We start from the raw sequence: 21,740 nt of genomic DNA, 5'->3' as shown, positions 1-21,740 counted from the left end.
TATGTTCTGTCAACACATTGCCAGACATGGAACAGATCCATCTTACAGTTTGGGGATCTTCACGCTGAACACTGGGGTCTGATCCAGGAGCAGCTGATTTATGTCACTTGTGCTGATAGTGTTGAGCCAAATGCTGGAAGAGTTTGTGTTGGTTATTTCAGTCCATGCTTATCCAAGTGGCCTCATCACACAAGACAACAGGAATCCCTAAAGCAAGAATTCCTTGGAGATCAGTTTCTTGAAAGAAGGGGGGGGGTTGAAGCTCTCGTAATGCAAACATTGTAGCACACAGTACATCCTTGAAATTTAACTTTACATCTGCATCACAAACACAGCAGCTTGGGTCTCTCCACAATTCACTACAAGCAGAAGTAGAGCGCTTTTTGGACCACTCACCTCCTCCTCACACTCTTGTGTCCACTGCATACATTTTGGCAGTAGCTGTTTGAGAGGATGGCAAATGCACATTTGTTACAATTGTCCCAGCAGAGGAATAGCCTTTCCTCAAGAAGTAAGCAGAGTGGAGTCTTCCGGAGCTGGTCTCTGTGAGGCACAGGGAAAGAAATAGCATCTGCTAATGAGTGCTTGGTGACTTTCAACTGCAAAGCCTCGAAATGCAGAGAAAGTAGCACTCCAAGATATGACATAATAACACATTTTATGTCATACTTACACTGCAGCTCCCATCTCACCACCTTGCTGTGCTTTCTAGAGCTGCAGAAATAACACTATTCCCATTTTGCAGCTGAAGATATTGCTACAGGGCATGAGCAACCATCCTGAAGAATGTCCCTGAAGGACTTCCCCCACCCAGTGTGCCTATAGCAGGCCCCGAGCAATGGCTCTATCTCTGAACTGTGTTTCAGCCCTGCCACGGTTCCTCACCTCTGAACAGATACATGCAGTAGGTGAGCAGGGACCCGGATAAGAAACAACCGAGTGACCCCGCCATGCCAAGCCAGCACGACCAGCCAAACTTGTACTGGATGCCCAGAAACACATTGTGGAAGACCAGAGAGGAGCGCTCCACGTAGACATCAACAGCATACCACACCGAGCCGGTAATGCCTGGGAGACCTGCAGGACAGGAGGGAGGTGTCACAGAGCTCCCAGATGGACCACAAGAAGATCACCAACATAAAATCTGGAGCGATAGCCTTTTGTCTGCTGGGTCACACTTTAGGATGGACAGGTTTTGCCCCCTGTTCTGTCTCAGCCTGGTCACTGGTGGATTCACCCTGGTTCCTACTCTACTGATCTCAGCTGGAGGGCTGTCAGGCAGAGGCTGTTACCTTGCAGCTTGGCACTCACAGACACCATCAGCGCCGGTTGGCAGCATTCAGGTTTCTGCATTAAAAGGTAGAAACCTCCTCCATTCTCAGCTCATTTATCAACTTATTGTGAAGTTACTTCAAGAATTTAATTTTCTAATCCGTTTTGACTTTCAGAACTTTGACAGCATTTTTCAGACAAGCTTTGGGAGAATATTTAAAAGAACTTTTCAAAGTGCTTTACATGTGCTCCCAGTAGCAAAGCTTATGTTGAAGCAGAAGTAGGTGCTCAATATTGGCGTAAAGTCAAATGAAGTTACTTGGTACTTAGTTGGCAGTCTATTTATTTTTGCATTTAAAATTCTCCCACTGGCTGTAACAGCAAAGCACCTCAGTCAATTGGGTATTTATCACCTAGGAGGGACAGATGTGTTATTATCCTTTTATTAGAGATTGGCTGCAGAGATTTCAGGTTAAATGACTTGCCCAAGGTCACAGGATCTGTGGCAGAGCCAGGAACCGAGTCAGGACGCTGGGGCATTTTTAGTCCTTCAACAATTAGGCCTCGTTGCATTATCAACACTTGACTTCTTCACAGTAAAACAGCAGTAAATGGAAATCAGTCAACGCAGAACCAAGTTGATGTACTTTAGAAGTCACCTGGTCAATACATCAAATGAAAGCAGATAAACCCAACCATGTGCTGTTAGGGGCAGGCAGTGAACAGAGGAAGCTGTATTGCACAAATAAAGCAAATAAAGATCCTTCCTGCATTCCTTACCCTCAAGAAAATCACCAACTCCTCTCCCCAAAATAAGAGAAGACTTTAAAGCTTCCCCCGTTTGCTGAAAGGGTGTCCTACAGGATGGGGTACAGCAGGGGAGTACCTGCAATGAGCAACATAACTCCAGACACCAGGCAGATGCGCAGCTTGATGAGTGGCTCATCGGGAAGGAATTTCACGCAGTCCAGTCCCAGGACGAGGAAGAGAAATCCAAATCCTGCCAGGATATCTGCTGTGATCATCATGGCTCGGGTCAGCACCAGCTTCACTGCAGAACAAAACCAGATTGTTCTAGTGCACATGGAGTGGAAGTGCTGGTGGGTAATGGGATGAGATCCCACAGGAACTTCTTGGGTGAAGTTCTCTCCACCTTCCCCTGGGACTAATACCTCACTGAGAAAAGAAATACGGCTCTAATGTGTATGTGCACCAAATTATCTGTCAGTGAGTAGAACAGGTGCTCTTTTTGTCTACACTCAGGTGTCCCCACCACTTGTAGAAACATCTTTGACATACCGGGGTGCTCGGCGAAGATGGAGTCGTATTCATCACAAGTTTGGATCCCATCAAAAACGTTTGTGACACATTCCCACCAGAGGCCACGGCATTTTGTACTCACCTGTGGGTTAAGAAGAAAAAGAAGTCTGTAAGTTAATATATCCACCAACACAGTGCATGGTCAGCTGGGGCCTTCAACAGAAATCCTGGTCTAGTTATGTTGAAGGCAAACTGGAGATACTTAGCCTGAAGAAGAAAAAAAAGTGTCAGGATGGAGGAAAAGAACAATGTTTTCTGTGTCTCTGCTAATGGTTTTAAATTAAAGTAAAAGAAACTCAGACTAGACATCAGGAAAAAAACCTTCCTATTGGTAAGGGTAAAAATTCTGAAGGAAATTTCTGGGAGGAGCTGGCGGGTGGCTGACAGGAAAGATCTAAGAGCAGATTTGATCACTCCTTGCCAAATGCTTGTCTAGCCTGAGCTGGGCAGGGCTATGAACCAGACGACCTGTGACTTCGCTGTCCATGCTCCCCTCACACCATCCTCCTGCTGAGAAGGAGCAGCTCAGAGGGGACTACGGCAGATGCTGCACCAGCAGCTGAGTGCCCGCAATGGGAGGTGGCTGCAGCCTGGTAGAGGAGTGCTTTGTTGTGGACGTGAGCCCCTCTCCACACACGTATGGAGGGCTGCCCCCAAATGACTCAGCCCTAAACACTGGCTGGAAAATGAGAGGCAGCTGGAGCTGATCCTGGCCCTGGGGCTCCCAGTGCGCTCCCGGCTACGGGACCATGCGTGCCCGAGCCACACTCATCCTTGAGAAATCCAGACTTGAGCAGACGTTGCAGTAGCATCATGGCTCGTCGTCTCTATTGTCCTGAAGCCGTAGATACCATTCCCAGCCCAGCCTTCCATAAAGCACTTTAATATGGGAGGTATTTTCATTACCAATGCAAATATAGCAACAAGCACCTCTAAAACATTCCTGGAATTGCTCATACAAGGAGTAGAGTTAATGTTGGTGCAGCTTTGGACTCCAGCCTGCCCTGCTGCTGCCAGCGACACCTGCCGCAGCTAATGGAAGGAGAAACTCTCCCTGGGAATGGGTTTCATGTGGGGTAAAGGGACCAGGCTTGCTCGGATGATGCAATAAATTCATTTTTTGTGCACTGTGCAAATCACAAAGCAGATAATAATGTATCTCAGCCACTTAATAAAGTCTTATTCAGGTTGTATTGAAGTCTGTAGCCAACCACAATATTTTCTCCACAATACAATCTCCGAGCCAAACTGCACATCTTGTCTGTGATACTGCACTGTGGATAAAAGGTTAAAATGGCAAAAAAAGATACTATTTATGTTTGAATGAAAATAATCTACACATTTTTTCCATGAAGATGAAAATTACTTACAATTTCTGAGAATTTTGGGGAAGGTTTAATGAAAATATCACCCAAAAAAATGAGAAGCAGTGCTGGAAAAAACTGTTTTCATTGATTCCGTGTTTTTCAAATGAACAGTGTCATGTAAAAAATTTGCCATGTTTATATCAGATATAAGTTTTTACCATGGACCTCTTAGGCCAGCTGCAGCTCCTCTTCTGACTTAACTCACTAGTAACATGAAATTAGCATATTTTTATTAAATTATATTTTGTTCCACTTGTATTTATATCATTTCATGTTCCTCCCAAACCACTATAGGCTTATTCATACTACTCTGTATTCAGCTAATGCTCTTAGTTACTTCCTTACTTGCTTGCATTAGTATTGTTTTTTAAATCTTACAAGCAGCATCTTCTAAATTATTTATAGAGACTAAGAAGACTCTAGGTTTATCAGCCTCCCAGAAAAATGGAGGTTTTGAGGTGCAACAGTTGTGATCATGGTCTAGTTTGTGAAACCCCCTTCCCAAACTAGAAAAAACTTGATAAGTATTTTGTGTTTCTTGGAATGTTTCAGTTGTCACCTACTCCAGTTAGCACCGAACATGGGCAGAAGCAGGGGTAAATGTCTCATTGCCTGGTGCAGGAGGGATGGGAACAAACGGAAGGGGAATGGGTGGCTGGTCTGAGCCAATGCTGAGCTATTCTGGATTCTGTTATCTGCCTCTTAACCTCCTTGGCCACCCCTTACTCCCCTCTGTTTTGTGCACCGTTTATCCTTCTGGTTGATAATCCACTCCCAAACCACCTTGGGCATCATCTGCCCTTGCGCAGACAGCACAGACCCTCAGGCTCATGGGAACTTGCTGGTATAAACGGGAGAGGGGTCAGGGCTGGCTAGGGTGTCATATGGGGGCATGGATTTCTCCATCCCATGGCTGGACTTGTGCACCATGTTGGTAGCACTAATTCCCCATCACCTCTTTCTCCCCATAGCAAATCTGCTCCAGTTTCCCTGGGCCCAGCTAAGGACTCCTTAAGAAGGTAAGCATCACGACCAAACTCTTTGTCTGCCACTTTGATTACAAAACACATTGCAACGACCTGCTTTCCCTAACACAAGTATGCATGTAAAACATGAACTGCATAATGACTGTAATATATATAATTATATCCTATGCATAATGTATAATTAATAGTAAAATAATTCTAATACAAAAAAAAATGACAGAACAAGCACATACTTCCCCTTCTGGGGAAAGCAGAGGAGACAAACATGTGAGCAATGTTAGTCACAGTGTTTTACCGTACAATAAAAAGGTGCCAACATACAATGATTACAAGCCCAGCACGAGAGTACAACAGGCAGTGTTTAACAGTAGTGGTAATATTTTTAATCCACCTGCAACAGGGAGGGACTGTAAACACAATACAGTGCTTGTTGGGAAGTAGATTATGGTTTTTTTCCTGCTCAAACCACTGGAAAAATTGATCCAGGCTTGTCTTGATGCTCACATGGAGTGCACCAGCTTAAACCACTTTCTGTGTTGCTGTAACCTGGTTGTTTCTGAAGGGGAGGCAAGGGGCTGTGAGAGCCGAGCACTGGCCTGGGCACTGGCTGCTCCTGGTGCTCCATGGCTTCTTTCTCCTACGCTGTTCCTCTCCAGTGGGACCAGAGTGAGGGCTTCATCCTCCCTAGCTGCTGGGGACAGGGTTGAAGCCAGGTGACCTTCTACGCTGGAGGACTGGAGTTCAAGGCCAGGCTGAATGGGGCTTTGAGCAACCTGCTCTAGTGGGAAGTGTCCCTGCCCATGGTAGGGGGGTTGGAACTCGACAATCTTTAAGGTCCCTTCCATGTCTAACCATTCTGTGATTCCTTTCTCCTGAAGTCAAAGTTACCAGCAGAAAAAAGGAGTCACTGTGGACTCCACACCTTTCTGGCCATGGATGACTTACCTGCATTCTCCTGTTTGAGAGGCAGTGAGTCATTAAGGCCATTAAGGAGATCAGTGGTCAGGTATTAAGGCTGGGGGCACTTTTCTCCATTATTTAGTATTCACACTCAGAGCAGGAATGTGAGAGTAGAGGCTGCTAATAACCAAACTGGGTGTTAATGGAGCGCTTCACCACAGCCCAGCACAGATGCCTTTGTGCCGAGAAGACAAGGTTACACAGCCTCAGGGTAATGGACTGGATCTTTCCTGGACTCCCTTTGCTCAGGAGCTGGGTTTCCCTCTTCTGTTTTTCCCACAATCTGGGATCCATTTGTTTTTTCAGAGTATGTTGATAACTTCAGCTGACTGTAGACAATTCACATTTTCCTGAAGTGAATCTAAAATAGCCCCTAAATTAAGATGATAAATGAAAAGCGATATCCTAGCCAGCTTCAGTGGGTGCACACTGGTTTCCCTGCAAAGAGGCTCACTGGGCAGACACGCTGACCATCTACAAACAGCTTCCAGGGTGGGACTAGCAGTCAGATTGTCAGGAATTCTTGTGGCATAGAGAAAAAAAGGTATTTTCCTTGTAATCAGCTTTATCCTTCTTTCCTCAGATAATTCATCACTTGATGTGATGCAGCTGAAGGTTGCACTGCAATCACTACGTGCCGAGGAGCTCTTCTGGTTTCCTGTGCTGGATAGCAGATACAAAGTTTCCTCCCGGTATATTCAGCCAAACTCTCTCTTGTAGGGTGTTCCACTTTCACTGCATGAAGTACCCAGTTTGCCAGAGAGCAGATTCCCACACTGTGGACGTCCAGCCCTTCAATGTACAGAAAGTGCTGGCTGCTCTGGGAAGAAAAATACAAACTTGCAGTAATGAGTGCTGGAGAAATAGCAGTGGTTTTGGGTCTCTGGGGCACACCTTGCATGTAAGTGGCATTCTGCTCCCTTGTTTGCAATTTACTTTTGCCAATACCTTTCTCTAACATGAGAGTGTTGCTGTCTGCACAAGTTCAAGAAGATATTTTTGAGTGCTGGATCTGATGCCAGTCCCCATGCTCCTCATAAATTTCTGCTTGCCCTATAGCTCAATGGCTGTTAGGAAAGAGACTTGAAGAGCACAGTTGTACATGCTGGACTTTCCATCAATAAGTCTGATCTACAGAACTAGAAACATCTCCAAAATATCCATGCAGGCTGGGATGCAGGATAACTGTACTCAAGTTCATGCACATTTAGACCTGGAGTATGTAGACCTTTCCTGAACTTACCAAGTGAGAGCAGATAATAAATTCTTGCAGAGAGAATTACAGAAATTACCACCTTGCCCCTGCTCTTGCCAGAGTCATTCATTTCATTTTTACTCACTTTCATGCAGCACAACAGGGAAAATGTATATGAGAATGGAGCAATGATGCCAGGAACCAAACTCTCTCTAGGACACTTTTGTTTTGGTGATCAGGCTCTCCTTACCCCGATCTTACCTCCAAGGAATCATCAGCATTCACCATCCAGCAGTCCGTCCAGGTAGATGCTATTAAAAACCCAGTAGAGAAAAAAGCAAAAAAACAGCCCGCATACTGGAGGAAAAACCTCATGCCAGCAGGTGATCAGCACTTTCAAGGGTGTGAGAAAAACACTGCCCAGCCCTTGTTCTTGAAGCTGGTGTAGAGGCAGAGTCCAGTGTCCCAGATCAATACCACCCTCTTCCAGTAGCCACAAACAACGGGAACTTTTCACTTCTACAGATGCCATCCATTAGTGATGGCCGCAGGAGCAAGGCTGACCTGCAATGAGGATGGGAGGAGGGCAAGAGCACCCACGGGAGCTGCTGCAGCCAATCCGCCCTGCACAGGTAAAACTCTTGTCATGCCTGGCTGAAGAAAAATGGGGCTGTGAAGAAGTGGTATGCAGGTAACTGGAGTCCTGGACTTCCAAGGAAAACAGGTGTCACTGCAGGTTTTGGCAAAGTAGGGATTAGAAAAAAAATCAAAACTTGTTCTTCAGGGCAGAAGTTTTGAGCACTGCTCAGGGACACACAGAAGAGCCCTCATGCACACACAGTTATTCCTCTACATTGGTTCATGCCTCAGCAGTGAGCAACTAGAAAGTGTCTTTGTGTAGATCCCAGGCCCTTTGGTTATCCTGTTGGTCTCTGATGCAGTGATGATGTAGTTCAATATAAGAATGTCACTGGAAAGGGAAGGGAAAAGGCAGCAGCGATGGGCCTTCAGAGCCAACACTGACAACCATCTCAGCTCAGTTATGGAGCTCTGATTCTGTGGGAATCCTGGGCTTTTCAAGCCACGGCTAGTTTAGGGGGTTTTACTTGGTTGGATTTTGCCTGCTTGCTTGCTGCCATTGCAACCTTCCTGCAGGACTCCCTGGCTGAGCAGGGGTCACACAGGCTGCCGAGGACAGAAGGACAGGGCCTCTGTAAGGAGGATTTTCACTCTCTCACAGTGCTGAGAAACCCAGCAGGGCTCCAGGGCATCTTCCAGGAAAACCAAGGGGGAGCAGGACCTGAAATTTCTTCTATCCTAAAGGTACAAATGCACAGAAATCATCACCTCAATGACCTTTATTTTTGAAAAGAGAAGCCGTAAAAACCTGGAGAGACCATAAGAGGCATGTCCCTTTACTGGACAAGTCTTTACCACAGGGCTGAGGAGCAGATTCTCGCTCTGCTCTCAGCTCTGCTTACAGTCTGCTTGCCCAAACAAGTGGTGTCTGTCATCTTGGATGTCACCTCCAGATGGAGCCAGTCGGTACTTTTACAGAATAGCTCAAAGCTTGCTTTCTCTTCCCCGAGATTTCCCTGCAAATACAATAGCAAAAAGAAGTTTATTATTCTTACAATATATAACCCGTATTAATTCCTATAATAACCTCATGAGACAGTTTTACTGTCAGAATTAACAATCTTTTGCCTTGATCCCAGGATTACTCTGGGTCACATCACAGAAGAGGTCCTCAAGTACATGCTTTGGGACACACTAGGAAAAGAACAAAAGTCCCAGGTCAAAAAGCCAGGGTATGCAGAACTCTGCTCCTTTACCTTTTCTGCTCTCTGTTTTCTAATTCCATTCTTACAAGCTGACAAATGAGAAACTTTTTCCTTCTCGGCCAGATATATTTCTTGGTGTGGTTATGTGAGTATGATGGTTTCTGCCGAGTTTTCTGGTATCCAAAGGGACATCCATAGGGATATGGCACTGGCCACACAGGTCCCACAAAGAATAATGACTTTCATTAGCCACATATATATAGATTGCCTTGATATGAGAGAGGTACTAACAATATGCATGATCTTCGTATACTCGTCTTGCACTGTATTAACTGACCTGTGGCTGCACCAGTTTTCAAAACAAGGTATCCTAGCCAGTTTTTTATTAGTAGTAACTCAGAAAAAGTGGTGTGGTGATCTTAGAAAAGGACTGGAAAATCTGAGAGAGCCTTCCCTCTCGGATTAAGAGCAGAGTTTGACATTAGCAGAGCCTGGATTAGCCAGGAAAATGTAGTATAATCGTATATATATGCCCGTGAGACCCCACCTGGAGTACTTTGTCCAGCTTTGGAGTCCTCAACACAGGAAGGACATGGACCTGTTGGAACAGGTCCAGCGGAGGGCCATGAAGATGATCAGAGGGATGGAGCACCTCTCCTATGAAGACAGGCTGAGAGAGCTCGGGTTGTTCAGCCTGGAGAAGAGAAGGCTCTGGGGAGACCTCATAGCAGCCTTCCAATATCTGAAGGGAGCCTACAGGAGAGCCGGAGAGGGACTCTTTGTCAGGAAATGTAATGACAGGACAAGGGGTAACGGTTTTAAATTGGAAGAGGGGAGATTTAGATTAGATACCAGAAAGAAATTCTTTACTGTGAGAGTGGTGAGGCACTGGCACAGGTTGCCCAGGGAAGCTGTGGATGCCCCATCCCTGGAAGTGTTTAAGGCCAGGCTGGATGGGGCTTTGAGCAACCTGCTCTAGTGGAGGTGTCCGTGCCCACGGCAGGGGGGTTGGAACCAGATGATCTTTAAAGTCCATTCCAACTCTAACCATTCTATGATTCTATGATTCTATGATATGGATCTCCCTGCCTTCTCATTCTGTCCTGCACCCAAATACAAGTCTCTTTCTGAGAGGATAAGACCAGCTGGGGAAAATGGGGCTATTTTTCCTCATTTGGTGCACGGTGAAAAGTGTGCCCAGTATGACCATGACAGAGGTAGAAAGCAAAACACTCCCAGGGGAACAGCAGGACCACCATAATAGCCACAGGGGTGTTTCCAAGCTTTTGTAATGAGCATGTCATACTCTGTTCTTCCAGTTTAGCACATCAGATGTCCGCGCATGCCAGCCCAAGGAGCAAAATCCACTAAGGGATGAAGGCAGCATGTTGATGTGCCAGTGCTGCCTGTGCTTCACTCCATCTCTCCATAGCTGCCATGGCAGTCCTGGCAAAGTCTTGTTTATTTTCCGCATGCCCAGCAATTCGTGTTGCTGTCCCAGGTCCATCCACCTCCTTGTGCTCACCCTCCCTGCAGGGCAGGGCAGGTGAATGACCCTTCCTAGAGCAGGATGCCAGCGCTTCCCTGGCCATGAGTCACCAGGGGACAGGAAGTGGCTTCAACGCTAGCCATTTGCATCTAGCTCAGGGCTCATAAGCATCCTGGACTTGGTGGCAGAACAGGTCAGGATCCTCCAGATTTCCCTGGTGTAAGACTGCTCCAGAGTGTGCAACAAAATAAAGATGGTTTGTGATTTTCATCTGACAGAGAGGCCAGTCCAATAGTTGATCTTTCATTAGGCCCACGTCTCCAACCAGTCCCAGAGTAACTGCTGGAGTAGTTAGAAAGAATATAATATTCTTATTCAGTAGAAACTGGCAAGGTATGTATTTAAAACTCTTTATTTAAAACAAGTCAGCAGCTTCATGAAGTAAAGTCTGTAGCAGCTTCTCATCATACTCTGCTTTCCTAGCTTAGCATGACAGATGTCCCCTCAGCTTCGGAAAACAGCTCTCCCAAAATAACCTCCCAAGATGTCTTTGTGTAGCCTAAAACCTGGCTGACATGACTCAATGTAGCTTTCAAATGGATTTGTAGGCTGTACTATATATGCTCACAGTATCTTATTCTCTTGGCTAGCCTAACATTTACAATACCGTGACACTAACAAAAGCTTTAGGGTATCCTAATATTTAATTATCAGAGCTTGGCCTTGTAGGGCTCTTAAACTGCCTGGTATCAATGCAGCGTAACTTCGCTAATGTAACAGCCTTATCACCTCGTCTACACACACTCCTAGCTAAGAGATGAATGCAGTATGGGTTGATTGCTTTTATTACTCATTAACACGAGGTGGTCTGGGCTCTCCGTTAATGGTAAGCCATTATATCACAGACAGTGATAGAAACTACCACCACTCTTGAGAGGAACATAGCTGGTTTCTACCTGTCTACCTACAAAACCATTCTTGCAGCTACACCCCAATGAGGTCGCAGTCCTGTGAGCACGAAAGGGTTATGTCCTTCCTTTACTTCCACAGTGTCTAATATATAGTGCAACAGAAGGCCTTGAGCAAGAGGGAAGCAGTGACTGCACATTAATGCATGAAATATGGACCCAACTGCAAGCAAGCAAGCAGTCAGTGGTGTGACTGTCATGTTCAGGGCCTGGGGCTTCTCTGATGGGCACGGCTTGGGAGCCAGAGGTGATGGAGAGCTTCAGGAAGATTTTCCTTAGGAACTCTTCTGATATTGTGGAAGACTCCATGGGCTTGTCCGCTCAGCTCTTCCCCTCCTCCCTCCTGGTTGTACTCCCCCCATTCTCCTGCTTCATCCACCACCATCTACAGCCTCTATATGTCTTCCTCTCTAGAGCAGTGCTCCTTGGATATGAGATGCGCACACACATGAGTTACAGGGCAGTGTATGTCAGCTGTAATGCACCACTCCAGCCATGCCCATACGGTCCAAAACCCTAGGCTTTAGCCTGGAGTTATCTTGGTAACCCCAAGGAAAACAGTAAGCCGTCTGAACAACCTGTGACTTTTCAAGTAGGCAATATATAGGATTAAAAGAAAATAGGAAAGTAAAGAAAGAAAATAGGAAAGCAAATGCATTTTCTAGTAGATAGGAGCTTAAAGGATTGGTAAGTAAAAACCCTGTGTGTGTGTGTATACTGTATACAAAAGTATGATGCTTGTGTCCACTCCTTTAAAACAGTTTTTTCAAGCACTCCAATGCAATAAATAATAAGTATTTTGAGGCAGTCTTTTCAGGCTGTTAAAGTACCCTGCAACCTTTCTTCAGAACAATACATTTTGTTATACAGCCACCTATGAAATCCCACACCTGAGAAACACGTAATCCCAACGATGTATTACTAACCCCATTTTAGAGCTGGGGAAACTGAGGCACTGACGAAGTGCCTTAGATTGAGAGCGAGGAGTCACAGCCCCGCTCCTCTTTAACACCAGGGCACACAGTAAGATCCTTATCGGTGAAAACATGCATGACCACTCACTCGGGTTTCCTGAAAGCAGCCACCGAGAACACACAGTGCTGTCGCTGCATACCAGCTCCACGCAGGCGTGTATAGGCAGAGGAGCCGGGCAGTGGATTAGACACACCTTTTCTTGGCATGTCAGTAGTTCCAGTGAATAGCCCTCATCCCCAAGCAGCCCCGGGGGCTGTTGATATCCTGCCACGTCCCACCGGCGTCATCCTCATCCAAGCGTGTGTTTCCCAGTGTGAGCCTGAACTTTCCTGTGCCCTGATGAAAAGGTGATAAAACGTGTGTGAAGCACAAGGTCTGTGCTACTAATAGCAATCGTGCGGGAAGGGAAGGGAGAGCAGGGAGAACATTTATCTCTTTCCACAGAACCAGAGAAAAGCAAAGGAAGAAGGGTCCCATGGTGGAAGGGGTTTGCATTGTGTCTGTGCTCTGGCAGCTGCTTCTCAGAAACTCGGCTCACTTCAGCTGAAGCGAGAGGGGCCGTTGTACGTGTGTTTCACCCTGCAGCCTCTCCTGGCTGAAATCCAGCCCCTCTTGTGACTCACTTCACAAGAAACATCCACTTCAGACCTCTGTGCCTCTCTCTTCTATTCACCAACCTTCTTATCAGAGAGTGATGAAAGATCCTCTAGGAGACTCATCGAGGGGGGATAAAAGGAACTGCTGGGTTACAAATGCAGTTTGGTAACAGGATGTTTGATCTGCTATAAAAAGGCAAGGACAGAAAGAGCTGAGGGTTGGAGAGAACTGTTGCTGCTGTGATTCACAGCCCAGGAGCACGGGACAGTTTTGGGACCTGGTTAAGTGAGTGTGGGTCAGGTTTGAGTACGGGATCTGCAAGGAGTTTCCCTGCAGGGCTCTGGGGCTGCAACTCTCTTAAATCAGTGTCTGCCCACCTGCCCACCACCAGTCCCTCCCCACGCTCGCGCTGTCCCCTTCTGTTTAATACCCAGCATCCAAGCTGCGCGCCAAACCCTGCCTAGAGCTGCCGCAGTGACCACCAGGTCTGCCCGCCCCCCTCGCTCCCAGGCAGTGCTCTGCCCACAGCTGGGATCCAGCAAGAGGGAGAAGCCAACTGCAAACGCCCGAAGACTCCCACCAGGCGTGGGGACGGGGCAGGGATGCCCCTGCCCTGCTGAGCAAACTAATGTGAGCAGAGCCCCTCGTGGCTCACATATACCCCATCAACCTCTGCCTTCACCTTGCAGCCAAGCTGTGTTGTAGGGTGGGGGACAAAACCATGGAAGAAGAGGAGGGAGGAAGAGGAAAGACAGTCTAATCCTTGACAGAAACTCCCTGAGGAATGGGGAGACATGGGCTGAGCTGCAGTCCCAGCCCCCGGACACACCACACCAGTGGGTGACTCCTGCCTCCGGAGCTCATCTCATTTATATAGGGAGTGTCTTCAGAGTCTGCTCTCTCCTGCCCTGTCCTCTCCCCAACATTAGAGTCTCTCTGTGCACTGGGGGAGGAAAGCATGGCATGTCCTTTCCCTCTTTTTCCTATTCTGTCCCTATTGTGCCTCTGTGGTCACGGTTCACGTAGGTTCTCAGTTTCCCTTTCTGTGCTTTATGGAGATGTGTTGTTCCTCATCCAAGCTCTCCCAAAGGAGACCATCCCTCCACCTGCTTCTGGCTTAGGCTTCATTTGCGCCTTCTTTGTCAACAGCACAGGGTGTGGGCTCACCCGAGTGCTCCCAAATCACCCATCAGCCAAGCTTCTGTGTACACTGGGCTTAAGGAATAGTTTTCATGAGCAGAGAAGAGACACAGCTGTGAGAGAAACACCTCCAGCCTCTGGCCTCTGGGCAGATAACTGGGGTTTTAAACTCCCTCTAGGCATTGAAATAATGACCTTGGGTTGCCAATGTGCTCTCCCAGTCCTAACGATAAAGTGTGTGTCAGAAAGTCCAGGGGAGAAGCCCCTTCCCTCCTCCTCTGCCTTGCACACACATGCATGCACAAGCTCTGCTTCCAGCACAGCTGAGTCTTGCACTTAGCAAAGGATTTTTGAGAGTTTCATTCCCACATAGGCACTAGAATAACTGGCCACATTTAAAGACTTCTTTAAGTGTTTGACCCCGCTCCCCACTGGAAAATCCAGCCATGTGTGTCACAGCAACAGCTACTGAGTGTTTCAGAATTACCTGTCTCTGTTTTCAGCGTCTTAAAGGGGACTGAAGCATATTGAATATCGGTACTTATAAATCCCATCCTACTGTTCCTCTCACTTTCCAGAGACAACTACTTGTTGGAGGATGGCTGTACAGGTTCAGCATATCCATGAGGATGCTGAGCAATTGTTCACTGGTTCTGACCTCTCATAAGATTTTCTACAGCACAGTAGTCTGTGTATCTTGAATTGTTCCAATATCCAAGTAAACCTCAAAAAGGCTAGGTCAAATAGATCCCTAGGGGAATTCCTAGCAATATGTGCAAGGGACTGAGTTTAGCAACCCCAAAAGAGACTGAAACTTTATCTCATAGACTTTATGTTGATCCTGAACAGACTGATCTACAAACCTTACAGCAGTTTATAGTAGAACCTTTCTAGGAGGGACTCTAGATCATTTTATCTTCCCAGCACCAATTATCTGACATGTCATAAAGGCTGAGGAAATGGATAGAGGTTGTGGTCAAGGCTCAAAAAAGTGAGACATAGCCATATCCTGGGATGGGAACCTTTGAGCAATCTCCAAAATGCTGACTATGGCTTGGGCTTTTCCTTGACACAAAGGCTGCCCCAAAACCAGACCCACAGGTACTTGAACTTGATGGCTTAGTTTCTCATTGGGTAAGCAACATAAGTGGTGGTAACTTTGGCTTCATGGTGGTAACTCTGTCTTCAGTATTGATTTAAAAGCTGTTCCCAAGGAGGACTGCAGATCTAGTCATCAAGCATCCTTTCTTCTTCCTCCTTTTATCTGTTTGTTATATCATTCCAATGCCCCCCTCCTTCCTTCATCTGATTTCAGGAAGAACCACCTGATGTTCTTCCAAAGAAGAAGAAGAAGATTTTTCAGTGGTGATTCTGAAGGTGATCAGATTCTTCACTTGCCAATCTCAGGAAATTTATTCCTTAACTACGCCATCAAGCCCATACATGAGTACAGTCATCCCCCATCACTGAGTCCCTGGTGGAGATGTGGTGAGATACGGGTAGAAATGTGATCCCTGCTATAGCTGGTCCCTGGAGGACCAGGACCAAGACCTTGCAGGCATCAGAAACAGAGTGAGATGAAACAGCATGGCTGGATGTCAAGAGTTAGATCTTCACAGAGCCCATTCCCTGGAGGAGCTGAGAGATGTTTTCCTAATTGCATTTAGAGAACTCTTCCATGGATGGTACCAGGGATTGGTACATTGGTACATTGGTGTACATCTCTCACGGCTCAGGCACTGAGTATGAAACTCACACGCACAGATCTGCCTCCCTCTCCCTCTCAGTCAGGCCTGGGTTTCCCTTACCCTCATTACTCCCCCTCTCCTGCCCTGGGACTGCAACACCAGAAGATGCTGTGCTCTACCTGGCCCTACTGGGACATAGTGGGGAAAGTGGTTGCACTTTGTGGTTGACCCTTCCAACAAGGCACACTCTCCACCTGCCACTTCACTGCTGAGCCTCTTCCCTAGATTCCCCACCACATCTGTCCCAGCATCTGACACCATGAGTAGTTTCATACATTGTGAGAATGACAAATGATATAGAGCTACCTTCTATTGACAGCATGCAGAAGTTTAATAACTCACTGCTTTTCCTACCATTACTTCCCTAGTACTGTGAAACTCATTGTTTCCATTAATTTGATTGTGTCTGACTTTTGTCAGTCTCTGGCCTCTGGTACAAAATGTCCAGTGAAAGAACAATCCTAAAATAGAAAAATTGAAAGCAAAATAAATCCTACCATATGGGTCAAATCCCTTGGCGATGGGTTTCGTGCCATGGAATCTCTATCAGAGCTTCCAGTATCACTTTGGTAAACAACACGTGAGTGGCCAAATGCAGGACCACCTTTATTTCTCAGCAACTTGCTGACTTGCACAGACAAGCCCATTGGTCTGAGAGCTGTGGGTAATGGCACACATGGTGCAGCCTTATACATGCCAAACCCACTTGTTTAAAGACAGGAATGATTTCAGTGTTTTGGGGCATTTTGAGGGACAGTCTCAGGCCGTGTGGTTATTTGTGGGTTGCTGATTCAGGAGACGAGAAAAAACAAAGACAGCAGGTGAAAACCGAGAAGCTGGCAAGGAGACAGGATCCCTTCCAGAGCCCTCACCGGAGAGTGGTTTGGAGGAGAAGCCAGGAGTTCAGCCAGCCTCCAGCCTCATGCAACTGCAGTGTGTTGCATATAAGCATATTTTAACAAGAGCCAGATGAAATCCGTCATGTGAAGAGCAGGGTGAAACTACTCCCAAAACCGCAGCTTTTTTACAGCCACTGAGGATACCTAAATGTTTGAATGACTGCAAGAAGAGAGTTGATTATTAGCTTGGTTTATCTCCAGCAGATTAGGAATTCCAGGTCATGTCTACTGACCAAACACAGAGAGGTCTATGGTGTTTCTGGCCCCCAAAATTTGAGAAGGAGTAATTCATACAGCCCATTTTAAATCTAAGTTTCACAATATAATCCCTGTGTGTAATCAGTATCAAATAAATCCTTTTAGTCCCTCTAAGTGATGCTGCCTCCATCAACCACAAATTTTAATTTCAAAGTGGAAATCTGAGCTTTCCTCCTGGAAATGGAGATTTCAGTTCGGGTATCCAGGGAAAAACTCTGGTTTTGGTGCTCTTCGCTATCCTCTTGCCTTTAAAGCAACAAGAGTAATTTGGAGGAAGTCTTCTCCAGCAGCCTTTTTGAAAACTTTGTACTGAATGGACAAAACTTTGTCCTGCAATAGCCAGTAGCTGATCAAGGGTTAAGGTTTCTTTGCGCTGCTGTGCTCTGCAGCCCTGCAAGCTGTGATCTTTGGCTGCTTCAGCTGCTACCATGGTCAAACACAACGTCTGCCCCTCACTGCAGGTTGGGTTGAACACAATCCTGACTAATCCCAGGAAAGATTTGCAGCCGTCTTAGATCCTCCTGACATCTGGGCAAAGACATCTGGGCGCTGCCTGCAAAACAAGGCTTGGAGCTAAGGTTCAGCAGGGTTGTTTCTCCTGGATGGATGGGGGAGTAAGTGGGAGAGAGAGAAGAAAAGGCAGCCTATAGATAAACAACAAAGTCATTTAAAAGTTTTTCTAGACAATGTAAACCAGAGCTAAATGCAGGTGGTCCCGCCAGTCTGTCCTTTTTCCCCAGAACCTTGTGGACATCAAATGAAGCAGCAAGTCGCAGGGTTCAAAAGAAACAAGATCATGTACTTTCCTGTGAAACACAGAGTAAACCTGCAAAACCCCTTGCTGCTGGATGGTGCAGGTGCTAGAAGTTGGAAAAAACACACAGCCAAGTTTATGGAGAAAAAATCAAGTGAGCAAAATTAAAGTTAAAAGTACTGGCACTGGCTCAGGATATATTCAGACATTCATGGTGGGCTGTAACACATTTTAGGGTTGTGCCACTACGTGCTTGTGTGATTCCCTGGCTCTACCAGAGCCTGGCTGCCACCAGAATCACTGGACTGGGTTGATGGTCTCTGGCCATTCCCATTTTCTGGTCCAAGTGTGGAGCTTGTGTTTTCACTCTGAAGCCAGGATCATGCAGCTGTGCCTGCTCTGTGCACCTGACCATACTTTTAATAACTTATAATTGGAATGAGATATTTCCCACTAATACATCAGTTTTAGCTCAAGGATGAATTCAGGCCAGCCTGGGGGACAGCTTTTGGGGATGCCAGGACAGCGGATTACACGTGACCCTGTGCTCTCGAAACACAGGCATTGTACAGCGAGATTTTCCCTGAGAAACGTCTGAGAGAAGAGGAAACCAGGCTGCTCACCTGCAAGTCCTGGCAAGTGTTAAAGCTTGTTTTTGCCAGAAAAGGAAACAGGTATCGTTTACTACCCACAGAGCACAAATCTCTGCTGAGTGTGGAGGTGAGGCTGCTTGTCTGACTAACAACACCCAAAGGAGCGGCATGACCATGTTAAGCATTTGCTCAGTGCAGCAAGGACTGTTGCACGAGGACAATCTCTATGAACAATTAGAGGACTCTGTCTACCTGCAGACTAAAACATCCGAGTCTGATGCTGGTAACTGCCTATGGTCATGCCTCTTCTCACTTGATCCTGCCTTTGTAACGGGCAAAAAATGAAGACTCACATGTTTACTTAAGAACAGGCCAGTCACTAAGGACTGTCAGTACTGGAGTACCTTTAGCCTAGAGAATACAGAGGAGATTGCAACATTTTGGATAAACCCAGGTCTTTCAGCTGAGATTAATGACCTGAAGGAATGGTATTTCCCCAAAAGTCAGGTAGAAAAAGTATGTGAAAATAGAGTGAAAACTCTTTGGGACTTCCAGTGAAAAAAGAACCTTAGGCAGACGAGGAAAGGTTATGATTACTAAGTAAAAATAGCATTTATTTTGACTGTTGAACCAGTGCAGAAAATCATCTAAAGAAAAGAAATAAGATATTTCATGTCTCAAAGAAAGGAAGGAACCAGGAGAGGAGACTTGATACTCTTAGGGATGCTGTAAAATTCTCTGCAAATTCCAAAGCACTGAGAACACTGATGAGTGATGAAGGGGAAAAGCGGAGTTTCAGTGTTTATCTTGCTCTGCAAATTCCTTGTGTTGTCCACAGAAAGCATCACTGGGTTTTGAAATCTTTCATGAAACATGAGTAAGAGTATCAACTTCAAATTGTCCCTGGAAAGCAAAGTATAAATTGAGTGTTCATGAAGGTGGGACTCTGTGCACAAGGTGTTTATACAGGTTGTCAGGGGTGTTCAATGGTCAAAGAGACAAAAGAACTTGACTCCAAGCTCTCACTTCCACAAAGCAAGATGCACACGCTGAACTTATGCCTAGAAAGTGTACACAAAGGCACAGGGAAGAGCCTGTGCTGCAGCCTACGTGGATTATGGGAGGTACAGGAGCACCTGGGTGTATCTCAGTATCGCCTTTCATCGGCTTTGTCTGACCCAAGGCCACTCTGTCATGCATTCGCCCAGCGCAGCACCGATCAGGGACAGAGGAGCAATGGGATGGCTGTACAGACCCTCAGGAACACAGTACCCACCTCCAGGCCACTGAAGACTAATCCCACAGCACCGCTCACAGAATAAGGCTGTCTTCAGACTAAGCTCCATGACCTCCTGGAAGGGGAAGAAACACAGCATGGTGTCCTACTGTATGTCCAAGCAGTCAGACTCACACTACTGACAGATTTGGCACAAACTGGCTCCAAAATGCCACGAGGACACACCCTAAGGCCAGCTGTTCCCAAGTACAGGGTGGGCATGGATTGCAGTCCTTCCAAGACTCAACAGCATGGTCAGAGTGTTAGACCATACAGTACACGCCTATATGCCTGCTACATGTGTCTCCTCAAGACCACTCTTGATGTCCCTTCCAGTGCAGTGCAATCGGATTGTTGCCACCCAGGACTCCTCCCTGTACTTTCCTAGAAGGTTCAGTAGAAAGCCCAAGTCTTTCCCCACAAAACATCTCTGTTTCCCCTCCCAGCTGCTCAGAGCCTGTAGCCAAAGGATCTAAACCCGCTAAAAGTGTCTTTGAATCTTGTACGCCTGTCCAGAGCTGACCTCACACTGCAGGAGTCAGTGAGGAGCTGCCTGCTCTGTCTTGGGGGTGGTAGGAGGGTCGGGAGAGGGGTGAGTCACTTCAGCACTCTAAAGCACCTGGGAAGACTGCAGAGTCCTTTGCAGATGGACATTATCAGGCTGATATGACTGCCCAGCATCAATGATCAAATCCAGACACTCCTAACCCTATTCTCCTCAGGTTAGCATGGGTTTCTGCCCTGCCTCTTCATCGGGCAAGGAACTGTTCCTCCAGGAACCAGCTCCAACAGCCAGCACCAGTAGGTTTGCCTACTCCCTGTATCAAGGTTTTTGATGAATACACAAAGAGATTCATCTACTTTGTTATCTCTGCATTGACAAAGAGAACTTTGCTGCTTTCCTCTCCTTCACTCCCAAAACTAGGGTCCACAGGGACCCAGGAAAACACCATTTCTTCAGTTGCAGATTCACAGCTCCCTAATTCCTTCACAAGTGAAAAAGGACATGACTGGAAAAGTTTGCTACCAGGTAACTAGGATGGATTTCGTCACACCAGCGCTGCTGGCTGGACGTTGGGGACCGGCAGCTGCAAGTGTTTTCAGAGCAAACCAGCCCTGCTTTGTCTCTGCCCGGTGTGGCGAGATTGCAGTTGCTTTTCTCCCCTTTGACCCCCCCCAGCGTTGCGCAGGACTGGTCAGGTAATCACGAGTCTGTTTGTTTGTCTATTTGCAAATCTCAGGAAGCAGCTCCAGCAAAATCTCCGAAGTCATCAGAATGCAGCAAACCACACTGTCAAAACAATACAACCCCATCACTACCTCCAGCAGGACGTTTATCAGTAATTATCACCTGTTTATCTTAGAGCCTGGGATTACAGCAGGTCCAGGCTGAACATCACCTCCATCCAGCCCCTGGTGAAGGCAGGCAGCACCAGGCAGACCATGCCGAGTGCTCCCCGGGCCCTCTGAAGGAGACATTGTTTCCTCACTCAGCCTGTTCTCAGTCCGGATCTGTCAATATTCAAATATTCACGTAGGAGAAAGGGAAACTATAGCAACTGGACAAATACACACCCAAGAAAGAGGACACTCCTTCCTGGTCTGTAATTCCCTTGTTCAATAAGCCTTAGTAAATCACTGAAGCATTCAAAAATCAAAATTTCTCCTTTAAGAGAGACCCACTAATGCAAAGATGTACAGCACATCATCTTTATTAAAATGATAGACTCAAAAGTTTGGATTTAGGGTTCTGGCAGCACTTGTACATGGATGATGAGTGCTTGCTTAGCTGCCTCTTTGAAAGCCGTTTAAAATCATGGTCCTGACAATTTCCATGAGTTCTCTATTGTTTCCTCTGCAGCAGTTTATTCCCGCGTGTGCGGGGAGCTGGGCAGGGAGTCTGCCAGATGGGAAATGCTCTCCTGCCCTTGCCTTGCACTGGCGGCACTGGGGTGGACTAGAGAAGGTGGGTCACACAGACACCAGCAGGACAAGTAGGACGGGCACAGCCCCATGTCCACCTTTCCTGTCCGATGGGGCTCAGGGAGGGTGTCTTCACCGAAAGGGAAGTTTACAGCTTTGGCTGTTAAAGGAAAGCAAGAGGTAGCAAGACCCAGGGAAGGTGAGTGTGGGTTCATGCTCTCAGGGCCCCCAGCTCT

At 46.7% G+C, this 21,740-nt stretch overlaps 1 protein-coding gene across 1 annotated transcript; it reads right to left on the bottom strand.

Annotated features, from left to right (window-relative positions):
- Positions 1–403: 403 nt before the first annotated feature.
- Positions 404–7,475, bottom strand: CLDN16 (claudin 16). The gene is made up of 5 exons (XM_074153804.1): positions 7,362–7,475; positions 2,572–2,674; positions 2,159–2,323; positions 886–1,077; positions 404–543 (listed from the first exon to the last, which is right to left on the bottom strand). Exons 1-5 carry the CDS (start codon positions 7,473–7,475, stop codon positions 404–406), a joined length of 714 nt encoding a protein of 237 aa, XP_074009905.1.
- Between the last annotated feature and the right edge of the window lie 14,265 nt (positions 7,476–21,740).

The sequence above is a fragment of the Numenius arquata genome, chromosome 9 (assembly GCF_964106895.1).
Source record: "Numenius arquata chromosome 9, bNumArq3.hap1.1, whole genome shotgun sequence".
NCBI classification, from domain to species: Eukaryota; Metazoa; Chordata; class Aves; order Charadriiformes; family Scolopacidae; genus Numenius; species Numenius arquata.
Note: the sequence above shows the minus strand (reverse complement) of the source record. Positions and strands in the feature narration are given on the sequence as shown.